The sequence below is a fragment of the Ranitomeya imitator genome, chromosome 1, assembly GCF_032444005.1.
Source record: "Ranitomeya imitator isolate aRanImi1 chromosome 1, aRanImi1.pri, whole genome shotgun sequence".
Lineage (NCBI taxonomy): Eukaryota > Metazoa > Chordata > Amphibia > Anura > Dendrobatidae > Ranitomeya > Ranitomeya imitator.
The window spans coordinates 627,450,559-627,463,512 of NC_091282.1; the positions used below are offsets into that span (position 1 = coordinate 627,450,559).

At 42.9% G+C, this 12,954-nt stretch overlaps 1 protein-coding gene across 1 annotated transcript in view; it reads right to left on the reverse strand.

Annotated features, from left to right (window-relative positions):
• Positions 1-2,984: 2,984 nt before the first annotated feature.
• The window catches only part of LOC138637709 (olfactory receptor 10AG1-like), a 32,026-nt gene continuing 22,056 nt past the window's right edge, over positions 2,985-12,954 (reverse strand). Inside the window, exon 2 of the mRNA XM_069726623.1 lies at positions 2,985-3,951. Within this exon, the coding sequence (XP_069582724.1) occupies positions 3,052-3,951 (900 nt within the window). The 3' untranslated portion in view covers positions 2,985-3,051. The remainder of the gene's footprint in view (positions 3,952-12,954) is intronic.

The window sequence follows — 12,954 nt, forward strand, 5'->3', positions numbered from 1 at the left end:
GGTGTTCCCCAGGTTGCCTTTCCTGAGCTTCGATCTTCCGGCTCTCGTTTAGTAGTTGTTGGAAACTACACTGCATTAGGCCTACAAATTGGGTATGGGGTGTAGAGAGATGGTGTGTTCCACTCCAAGGTGTTCCCCAGGTTTCCTCGCCATTGCTGCAATCTTAATGCTCTCGTTTAGTAGTTGTTGGAAACTACACTGCATTAGGCCTACAAATTGGGTATGGGGTGTAGAGAGACGGTGTGTTACACTCCAAGGTGTTCCCCAGGTTTCATCCACATTGCTTCGGTCTTCCGACTCTCGTTTAGTAGTTGTAGAAAGCTACACTGCATTAGGCCTACAAATTGGGTATGGGGTGTAGAGAGATGGTGTGTTCCACTCCAAGGTGTTCCCCAGGTTTCCTCTCCATTGCTTCGATCTTCATGCTCTCGTTTAGTAGTTGTTGGAAACTACACTGCATTAGGCCTACAAATTGGGTATGGGGTGTAGAGAGATGGTGTGTTCCACTCCAAGGTGTTCTCCAGGTTGCCTTTCCTGAGCTTCGATCTTCCGGCTCTCGTTTAGTAGTTGTTGGAAACTATGCTGCATTAGGCCTACAAATTGGGTATGGGGTGTAGAGAGATGGTGTGTTCCACTCCAAGGTGTTCCCCAGGTTTCCTCTCCATTGCTTCGATCTTCATGCTCTCGTTTAGTAGTTGTTGGAAACTACGCTGCATTAGGCCTACAAATTGGGTATGGGGTGTAGAGAGATGGTGTGTTGCACTCCAAGGTGTTCTCCAGGTTGCCTTTCCTGAACTTCTATCTTCAGGCTCTCATTAAATTGTGGTTAAATGGAACAACTGCATTTGGCGTACTAGTTGGTTTGGGGCCTACTATCGGTGTCTGCCACTCCTTGCTGTTCTCCTGGTTTCCTGTCCTGAAATTCCATTTTCAGGCTCTCGTTAAGTAGTTGTTAATGTTAGACTGCATTTGGCCTACTAGTTGGGTTGGGGCCTACTATCGGTGTCTGCCACTCCTTGCTGTTCTCCTCCACTGAACAAAGCTGTGCCGCCTGTTTACTACGGTTGCCAATTTTGAACTGCATTTCGACTACTTACTGATTTGGGCCTACTCTCTGTGTCAGCCTCTCATTCCAGTTGTCCTCCACTGCAATGCCCCCTGGTTAGTCCTGTGTTACCAATTTTGAACTGCATTTAGCCCACTTTATTCTTTGGGCCTATATCTGTGTTTCCTCCTCATCCTGCCCATTGCCCAGCCAGTGATAGATGAGTCTGCTGGTACATTGACCCATAACGCAAAATTCCCCGTGCACGCTACACAGCAAGATTGTGACCCTGCTGAAAGTCATGTTCCTCTTCCCGCATACCATACCACCTTACACGGGGAAAAAGAGGAAGGTGCAGATGAAAGTGCAGGTTCCTTCATCAGGTGGGGGGAGGAATACTAGTTGGCGACGTCACTGGCACAGGGCCTCTCATAGTACGCAAAAGTGTTGCTGCCGGTGGGAGGCGCCCCCACCGTGCAAACACACCGCTGTACTTTGAGGGGCCCTGTGCCAGTGCCAATGCCAACGAGTGGGCCCCCCCTGCTTGCTCAGGATCACAGCACTTGCAAAGTTGAAATACTTACCTCTCCCTGCTCCACTGCCGTGACGTGGTCCAGATTTACTGGGCCCACTAATTACTTGAACCAGCCTTACCCCCCACAACTTTAGCCAAATGACCCCCAATTTAAAATGCCTTCCAATTATTATAAGCTAAATTACGATTGACAAGCTTCTGTAACAAGAATGGATGTTTTTGCCATTAAAATGGGCAGTGTAGGTGTTTTCCTGGCCTCCACTCACTGCCGACTATGCTCCCCCATTGACTTGCATTGGGTTTCGTGTTTCGGTCGATCCCCGACTTTTCACCATAATCGGCCGATTCCACTCGACTCGACTTCTAAGATAGTCGGGTTTCGCGAAACACGACTCGACTCTAAAAAGGTCAAGGTCGCTCAACCCTAATAACCACCTGTTGAAAAACATATACATATAACCAACAATTCACCCAACGTTGCAGCTGTTATTGATCATGCACCACATGAAAAAGGTGCATATATATCATAACCTCAGTTAGTCTATAACCATCAATGTGCAAAATCTCAGAGTATAAAAGTACAAAATATATATAAGGTGCAAGATCACCGTCAGCCGCAGCGTCAAGGAATATGATAACAATCACGGTATACAAAGAAGAAGGAACATAATCACCTAAATGTAAACCACCAGCCAGGGACCCACGACACCCGACGCGCTTGTCGCTAAGGAAAGCTTCGTCCAGGGGTGGAAATTTCTAAGTCCTCTTTTTGCTCTGCATTGCCTGTGTGAACAATGCCACATACAGAATATTATCTCTTATCTTTTTGTGCACTAATACCAAACAGCCAACACTGGATTGAAAGTGGTTGTTTCATCGGTATTTTTTGCACCTGTGTGTTTGCCATCATTAATCGGGTCCGCTGCACCCTGCTAGTGCATTTGGTTGGAGGCTTCAGCAGGTAAACATCTCTGCTTTTTTCTCTGTGACTCTTTACAGTCTGAGCTATAACTCTTGGATCTTTTTAGCTTAGTCTTATTTTTTTTTTCTGCACCTTTTCAGATGCTACTAGCTGAATTCCAAAATATCATATCCTGCAGCTTGTCCAGACCTTCTGTTCTACTTATCATACTGAGCAATCTCTGCCTTCCCGAAAGCGAGTGACTGAGGACCAATGTTTTGTTTAATTCTCCTTACACATGAAAAGAGTTTCATTATTCTAATTTTTGCAAAACTTTTTTGAGACAGTAGCATTTTTTTAAATTCAAAAATTAATAAAAATCTATCTTGTAAAAATACAATAGATACAAACATTAGATGACATTTTACTTGAGAACCTACTGATTTATTTACAATTATACTAAGTAAAATTGCATTTGGGTTGATTCATTTACTAAGTGTTTGGAGTTAAAATTTAGCTTTTTTAATATTTGAAAATTTTTTGCACTTTTTTCTTTGTTTCCTCTTCCATTTATGAATATCTACAATGGTCCTGGTGATGGTCCCTATTCCAAATTTGACCAAGGGCTCTTACTAGTCTTGTATTTTTTAGAGCTGCTTTGACATCCTTGTTCTTTAAAGTATAAATAAATGGATTTAAGAAAGGTATAATGACTGTGTATATGAGGGCAAGGAATTTGTCATGTTGACTGCCTTTAGGCCTAACATATACAATGGTGGTTGACCCGTAGAACAAGGAGGCTACAGTGAGGTGAGATGAACAGGTGGAGAAGGCTTTCTTCTTGCCTCTAGTGCTTTTAATTTTTGTGATTAGGACAATGATGTGGATATAAAATCCTAAAATGATCATGAATGGAACAGTGCTTCCAACTGCAGCTGCTGAACTAGTGACCAGGTTGCTGACTGTGGGATTAGAACATGCCAGATTTTGTATTGGAGCAAAATCACAGAAGTAATGATTGATTTCATTGGGTCCACAAAATTCCAGCTCAGCTGTCACTATCGTAGGTATGGCAGTGATGACAAATCCAATAACCCAAGGGACAACTGCAAGTTCAATACATATAGCATTGTTCATTATCCTGGAATAATGCAAAGGTTTGTTAATGGCTAAGTCCCGATCAAAAGCCATAACCACCAGAAGATAACATTCTGCTACTCCCAAAGAATCAAATGTATAAAACTGGGCAAAGCATCCAATGAATGAAATTTTCCTGTTTCCTTCTATTAAATTAGCTAGAAGTTTAGGAATGATGACAGATACAAATATTATTTCCAGAAGAGCAAAAATGGCAATAAAAAAATACATTGGTGTATGAAGTGAGCGCTCATATTTTACTAAGACAAGTATGACACTGTTCCCCACAACACAAGATAAAAATGGCAAAAAGACAAATACAAAAAGTAAAATCTGGCAAAGGCCAGAAGAATGAATTCTGTTACGATCGTCTTATTCAAGTCATGACATTCGTAAAGTCCCTATAAAAATAACAAAAATAGTAAAACAAGGCAAATATCTACAATATTTTTATGCCTTCAGCTTAACGCTGCCCTAACTACAGACATGAATTACATCCCGGGCAATTACAGTTAGGTATGCTTTACTCTGAAATTAAACAAGGTACATACAGTAGACAACAAAAATACATTGGTGTAATTTTCTTCAAGTAATTTTTCTCCAAAATGCTGCAATTGCTGGCTGCAATTCCATAGGCAGTGTGTAATTTTTGTTGCCTGTGTTTAAGGAATCCTTAATATGGTGACTGGTTCCCTAAGGCTAGGTTCACAATAGCATTTCTGTGCGCAGGGTATCATCTGCATGCCAAAACTCGTGCAAAAGCATGCTTACGCCTGCGCATCATCTTGCCCATGACACAAACAAAAATGCTGCATGTGCATAAGTTTAAATGCGTTTTGGCATGCGTTTGCATTTTTTATGTGCATGGTGGAGGCGGTGACATAATTTTATGGACATGCGCTGTCTAAAGTATGCATGCATATGAAACGCATGTGTACGCATGTCCTTGCGTACCAATGCGTTCCCATAGACAGTCATGCATTTTTTTTACGCAATCATCTGCAATCGTCTGCATGCGGATGATTGCGCAATATTTGACGCCTCAAAAAATGCCACATGTTGCATTCGCCAGACACCGCAAAATGACGCATCTGCATGCAAAACCATGTCCCTGCGTATACCATGTTAAAAGATATGCACGCATGCGGATGTATGCAGATCATACGCTGCGCACAGAAACACTAATGTGAACCCGGCCTCTTAAAGTTGTTGCCTCAACTTGGAAATATATCGGCAAACCAAAGATGCATAGTGATACTGTGGTTTTTAAACCAGGTATTGGTACTTTGGACAGTGTGGACACGTGCCAAGTCCTGCTGGAGAAAGAAATTTCCATCTCCATCACTTTGTCAAGCCACACATGACCAATAGACAATGCCAGAAGCGTCTTACCTGGGCCAAGGAGAAAAAAACTGGACTGTTGCTCAGTGGTCTGAGGTGTTGTCTTCAGATGAAAGTAAATTTTTCATTTCATTTGGAAATCAAGGTCCCAGCGTCCGGAGGAAGAGTAGAGAGAGACACACGTTCCAAGCTGCTTGAGGTCTAGTGTGAAGTTTCCACAATCAGTGATGGTTTGGGGAGCCATGTCATCTGCTGGTGTAGGTCCACTCTATTTTATCAAACCAAAGTCACCGCAGCCATCTACCAGGAAATTTTAGAGCACTTCATGATTCCTTCTGCTGACAAGCTTTTTGGAGATGGAAATTTCAGTCTCCAGCTGGACTTGGCACCTGTCCACACTGCCAAAACTACCAATTCCTGGATTAAAAGCAACGGTATCACTATACTTGATTGGCCAGCAAACTCGCCAGACCTTAACTCCATGGAGAATCTATGTGGTATTGTCAAGATGAAGATAAGAGACACCAGACCCAACAATGCAGACTAGCTGAAGGTTGCTATCAAAGCAACCAGGGCCTCTAAAACACCTCAGCAGCACCACAGGCAGTGCAGATGAGTCGTATAACACTGGAGGAAAGAGGCGGAGGGAGATGGGGACAGCCACATAGACTTACTGCGCATGCGCCAGATTCCCAGCCCTGCAGTGTGAATTAATCGATTCATAACATATTGCGGGGTGGGATCTCGGGAGTCCACTACGCCCAGGCGCGAAATCAGTAAATCAGCTGATGTGAGTTGAAGGGCAGCACGCACGGTGCATGCTCGGAAAATGAGAGCACAGTGCAGGTGCATAATCACCATAATCCTGTAGAATGTAAGCCCAAAAGGCCAGGGCCCTCTTCCATCTGTACCAGTCTGTCATTGTTAGTTTGTTTGCTGTAAGTGATATTTGTATTTTGATGTAACCCCTTCTCATGTACAGCACCATGGAATCAATAGTGCTATGTAAATAATAATAATAATAATAAAAATTATGGATGGAAGAAAGGTGATTCCAATGGCTAAATAGGAAATTTTTCTTTACAGTTAGAGCAATGAGACTGTGGAATGCCGACCACCAAAGATAGTAATGGCAGACACTATAACAGCTTTTATACAAGTGCCGTATAATTTCCTTGATACACATAACATTGTGGGTTATTGTTAAATAATTGACGAAATGCACAATTGGTGGAAAAAGGTTGAACTTGATGGACCAGGGGCTTTTTTTCACCCTGTGTAACTATGGCTGTTTGGAAACTCTGGGTAACCAGACACATCATTGGACTCTAAAATTAAGATTAGGTTGTGTTAGTAATTTTTTTTAGGCAATAAAGTGAATAAACCTTTTGTTATTATGATATGCTGTATTTACTATTCAAATATGTTGTTAAGAACACTTTAAGGCTATGTGCACACGTCAGGATTTGTTGCAGAAATTTTCCTGACAAAAACCGGACATTTCTGCCAGAAATCCGCATGCGTTTTTTTTTCATGCGTTTTGACTAGTGTTGAGCGATACCGTCCAATACTTGAAAGTATCGGTATCGGATAGTATCGGCCGATACCCGAAAAATATCGGATATCGCCGATACCAATACAAGTCAATGGGACACCAAGTATCGAAAGGTATTCTGATGGTTCCCAGGGTCTGAAGGAGAGGAAACTCTCCTTCAGGCCCTGGGATCCATATTAAGGTGTAAAATAAAGAATTAAAATAAAAAATATTGATATATTCACCTCTCCGGCGGCCCCTGGACATCACGCTGGTAACCGGCAGGCTTCTTTGTTTAAAATGAGCGCCTTTAGGACCTGCGAATGACGTCGCGGCTTCTGATTGGTCGCGTGCCGCTCATGTGACCGCCACGCGACCAATCAGAAGCCGCGACGTCATTCGCAGGTCCTTAATTCCTAGAATTAGGAGTTTAGTGAATGAGAATGACGTCGTGGCTTCTGATTGGTCGCGTGGCTGTCACATGAGCGGCACGCGACCAATCAGAAGCCGCGACGTCATTCGCAGGTCCTAAAGACGCTCATTTTAAACAAAGAAGCCTGCCGGTTACCAGCGTGATGTCCAGGGGCCGCCGGAGAGGTGAATATATCAATATTTTTTATTTTAATTCTTTATTTTACACATCCCTATGGATCCGATACCGATACCCGATACCACAAAAGTATCCGATCTCGGTATCGGAATCCGATACCGCAAGTATCGGCCGATACCCGATACTTGCGGTATCGGAATGCTCAACACTAGTTTTGACGCATTTTTTGTGCGTTTTTTGTGCGTTTTTTCCCAAATGCATAGAATAGCAGGAAAAACGCAGAAAATATGCAAAATTAATGAACATGCTGCTTTTTTTTACTGCGATGCTTTTTTTTTGCATCATGTGCACAAAACATGCAGAATGCATTCTAAATGATAGGATGCATAATGTATGCACTTTTAATGAGTTTTCATAGCGTTTTTATCGTGAAAAAAATGCAAAAAAACCTGAACGTGTGCACATAGCCAAGTATATTAATTGTTATCAGTACACTTCTTTACATCTGTGTCTGTTTTACGTCTGAAAGAAAAAACAGACTGTGGTGACAACTACAACAGTTCAGTAGTTATCAGTAGTGATGAGCGATTGAACTCGGGTGAACTCGGGTGACCTCCGAGTATTTATGACTGCTGGAGATTAAGTTTTCATCCCGGCAGCTGAATGATTTTCAGTCTAATAGCCAGGCTGAGTACATGTGGGGGTTGTCTGGTTGCTAGGGAATCCCCACATGTAATCAAACAGGCTAGTAGTTGTAAATCATTCAGCTGCCACGATGAAAACTAAATCTTCGAGCAGTCATAAATACTCGGAGGTCACCCGAGCGTGCTCGGTAAAACCCAAGCAACGAGTACACTCGCTCATCTCTAGTTATCAGCATTGGATTCAAAGCAAATTAAATTTTCTAGCCATTTGTATATAAAACTTCACCCACTCAATAATGCAATTTAAAAGGTTTTTGGTGCATTAAAAACATTGCATTAACACAAAAGTTGGCATTTCAGACATAGACCTGTCCTAAAGGTACCGTCACACTAAGCGACGCTGCAGCGATACCGACAACGATCCGGATCGCTGCAGCGTCGCTGTTTGGTCACTGGAGAGCTGTCACACAGACAGCTCTCCAGCGACCAACGATCCCGAGGTCCCCGGTAACCAGGGTAAACATCGGGTAACTAAGCGCAGGGCCGCGCTTAGTAACCCGATGTTTACCCTGGTTACCATCGTTAAAGTAAAAAAAACAAACGCTACATACTTACCTACCGCTGTCTGTCCCCGGCGCTGTGCTTCTCTGCTCTGGCTGTGAGCACAGCGGCCGGAAAGCAGAGCGGTGACGTCACCGCTCTGCTTTCCGGCTGCCCGGCGCTCACAGCCAGAGCAGAGAAGCAGAGCACAGCGCCGGGGACAGACAGCGGTAGGTAAGTATGTAGCGTTTGTTTTTTTTACTTTAACGATGGTAACCAGGGTAAATATCGGGTTACTAAGCGCAGCCCTGCGCTTAGTAACCCGATGTTTACCCTGGTTACCAGCGAAGACATCGCTGAATCGGTGTCACACACGCCGATTCAGCGATGTCTGCGGGAGATCCAGCGACGAAACAAAGTTCTGGACTTTCTTCCCCGACCAGCGACAGCACAGCAGGGGCCTGATCGCTCCTGCCTGTCACACTGGACGATATCGCTAGCGAGGACGCTGCAACGTCACGGATCGCTAGCGATATCGTCTAGTGTGACGGTACCTTTAGTCACAGTATGACTACAGTACTACAGACAGGATATAAACAGAGACATCAGCTGAAACAAGACACCTAATTGATAGGGTAAATACGAAAACCAGGAGGAGGGTGGAACTGTTGGCTAAAAGATTGGTAAGCATCATCCGAATACATTTCCTAACATAGATGGTAAGTCACAGTTCACACACTATATGACAATAAATCAAAATCCATATCAAGGGGCTTATACGCCTGTGAACTATCAAGTGCTGAAGCCTTCCCCTTTACAATAGCAGATGTTAATGGAAAGGAGGATCAGGCAAGTTGGTGGTCAATATGCCTGGTTCGTTGAGGTGTCTTGCAGTGTCTCCCCTTTAAAAAAAGAATCAGTGTATTCAGCCCATGTATGATTATAATTTACTAATTCCTGTAAGCAGCTATTTCCAGGATTGGGGATTACTTACAGAAAATCCAGAAATATTTTGGATCCCATATTATTATTGTCTTTATAGAAGCAGTGTATCCATCAATGTTCTTCTTATGGTTGATGCTTTCGCTGCAAAAATATTACCATGGCCTATTTTGTATTTTCTAAGGCATCTGCTTCTTAGATAAAAAATGCAAAAGAGCAATAGGGTCTTATCCAAGTAATACGGAGAAAACAAAGGGTAGGTGTGCTCACCTTGTGGGTCGTGTGAGACACAACTCCTAGAACTGCAGAAATCACAGCCGCTACAGCTGCCGACAGAAATATATACAAATGTTTCAAGGTCGATGGATGTATCCTGTGCAGCTGATTACATGATAAGCCATGACCAACATTTCCTCATCCCATCTTGGCTTGTCACTTAATCACCAGCGCAGGATACTTTCTTTACACTTTGCACGTTTGCTGCTTGTTGTTATGATGGTCCTGAACGGCCATTTTGTTTGTTAATGGAAAAACTTTTCTTTGCTGTCTCATATTTGTATTATCTGTAAAAGTTGCCTGTTACTAAAAACAGAATGAACATCAAAAGTAATGGATTTTCCATTTCCGCATCATAATAAAGGTTGTAACAAAGTACAGAACTGTGCGAGTAAATTGGGAATGTGGGAAATGCTTGGACATTTTTCATTAAAATCCATGGATCTGCACATTACAATTAATTATTATGCATTTACCTCTGATTTATTCCCCATACTTATATAAAGATAATACGGTTTGGTGACAGCACATTATCTTCTCGTAGTTCATGGATAAAGACTAAAATTAAATATAACAATGCTCGACTCTATTTATAATGAGCTGAGTTGGGAAGAGAATCGCAGGAAGTAATCCTGAGGGGGAGATTTTTCCCTTGACGCGTCACAATTAGAGCCAAGATGTTTAATAGAAGAGGTAAAAATGTTATAAGAACACGCAATATACAGTATATATATATATATATATATATATATATATATACACACATATACACACATATATACACATATATATATATATATATATATATGTGTGTGTGTGTGTGTGCAAATATATGTACAGTACAGACCGAAGGTTTGGACACACCTTCTCATTTAAAGATTATTCTGTATTTTCATGTTTATGAAAATTGTAAATTCACACTGAAGGCATCAAAACTATGAAATAACACATGTGGAATTATATACTTAACAAAAAAGTACGAAATAACTGAAAATATGTCTTAAATTCTAGGTTTTTCAAAGTAGCCACCTTTTGCTTTGATGACTGCTTTGCACACTCTTGATGAGCTTCAAGAGGTAGTCACCGGGAATGGTTTTCACTTCACAGGTGTGCCCTGTCAGGTATAATAAGTAGGATTTCTTGCCTTATAAATGGGGTTGGGACCATCAGTTGTGTCGTGCAGAAGTCTGGTGGAAACAGCTGATAGTCCTACTGAATAGACTGTTAGAATTTTGCAAGAAAAAAGCAGCTAAGTACAGAAAAATGAGTGGCCATCATTACTTTAAGAAATGAAAGTCAGTCAGTCCGAAAAATTGTGAAAACTTTGAAAGTGTTCCCAAGTTGTGTTGCAAAAACCATCAAGCACTACAAAGAAACTGGCTCACATGAGGAATACCTCAGGAAAGGAAGACCAAGAGTCACCTCTGCTTCTGAGGATAAGTTTATTCAAGTCACCAGCCTCAGAAATTGCAGATTAGAGACCAGGTCAATGGCACACAGAGTTCTAGCACCAGACACATCTCTACAACAAATGTTAAGAGGAGACTTTATGCAGCAGGCCTTCATGGTAAAATAGCTTCTAAGAAACCACTGCTCAGGACAGGCAACAAGCAGAAGAGACTTGTTTGGGCTAAAGGACACAAGGAATGGACATTAAGCCAATGGAAATCTGTGTATTGGTCTGATGAGTCCAAGTTTGAGATTATTGGTTCCAACCACCGTGTCTTTGTGCGATGCTGAAAAGGTGAACGGATGGACTCTACATGCTTGGTTCCCAACGTGAAGCATGGAGGAGGTGTGATGGTGTGGGGGTACTTTGCTGGTGACACTGTTGGGGATTTATTCAAAACTAGATAGTGGCCCGATTCTAAAGCATTGGGTATTCTAGAATATGTATGTCAATGTAGTATATTGCCCAAACACATAGTATATTGCCCAGCGACATAGTATATTGCCCAGCGACGTAGTATATTGCCCAACCACGCAGTATATTGCCCAGCCACATAGTATATTGCCCAGCCACATTGTATATTGCCCAGCTACATAGTATATTTCCCAGCTTGCACAGTCACATAGTATATTGCCCAGCCACGCAGTATATTGCCCAGCCACGTACTATATTGCCCAGACATGTAGTTCATGTAGTATATTGCCCAGCTTGCCCAGTCACATAGTATATTACCCAGCCACTTAGTATACAGCACAGAGTCACGTAGTATACAGCACAGAGCCATGTAGTATACAGCACAGAGCCACGTAGTATATTGCCCAGCCACGTAGTTCACGTAGTATATTGCCCAGCTTGCCCAGTGACATAGTATATTGGCCAGCCACATAGTATATTGCCCAGCCACGTAGTATACAGCACAGTCACGTAGTATACAGCACAGCCACGTAGTATACAGCACAGAGCCATGTAATATACAGCACAGAGCCACGTAGTATATTGCCCAGCCACGTAGTTCACGTAGTATATTGCCCAGCTTGCCCAGTGACATAGTATATTGGCCAGCCACATAGTATATTGCCCAGCCACGTAGTATACAGCACAGTCACGTAGTATACAGCACAGCCACGTAGTATACAGCACAGAGCCATGTAGTATACAGCACAGAGCCACGTAGTATACAGCACAGAGCCACGTAGTATACAGCACAGAGCCACGCAGTACACAGCACAGAGCCACGTAGTATACAGCAGTCACATACTATATTGCCCAGAGCCACGTAGTATATTGTCCAGTGACGTAGTATACAGCACAGAACCACGTAGTATATTGCCCAGTCACGTAGTATACAGCACAGTTATGTAGTATACAGCACAGAGCCACATAGTATACAGCACAGAGCCACGTAGTATACAGCACAGAGCCACGTTATATACAGCACAGAGCCACATAGTATACTGCCCAGTCACGTAGTATACAGCACAGTCACATAGTATATTGGCCAGTAATGTAGTACATTGGGCAGTCACGTAGTATGCACCATATCCCTGTTAAAAAAAGAATTAAAATAAAAAATAGTTACATACTCACCTCCTGGAGCCTTCGGATCGAAGCGGCCGGTTCCCGTGTGGTGCGCTCTGGTCTGAAGATTGCATTGCGGTCTCGCGAGATGATGACGTTGCGGTCTCGCAAGACCATACGTCATCATCTTGCGAGACCGCAATGCATGTCACCGAGGCATCACGTGGAGCGGGAAAGGCCGGTTTCTGATCCGGGGGGCCACCGGAGGGTGAGTATGTAACTATTTTTTATTTGTTTTATTATTTTTAACATTAGATATTTTTACTATTCATGCTGCATAGGCAGCATGAATAGTAAAAATTTGGTCACACAGGGTTAATAGCAGCGTTAACCGAGTGCGTTACACCACGGTCAACGCTGCCATTAACCATGTGTGAGCGCTGACCGGAGGGGAGTATGCGGGTGCCGTGCACTGACTGTCACTGCGGGGAGGAAGGAGTGGCCATTTTCTTCCGGACTGTGGCCGTCACTGATTGGTCGC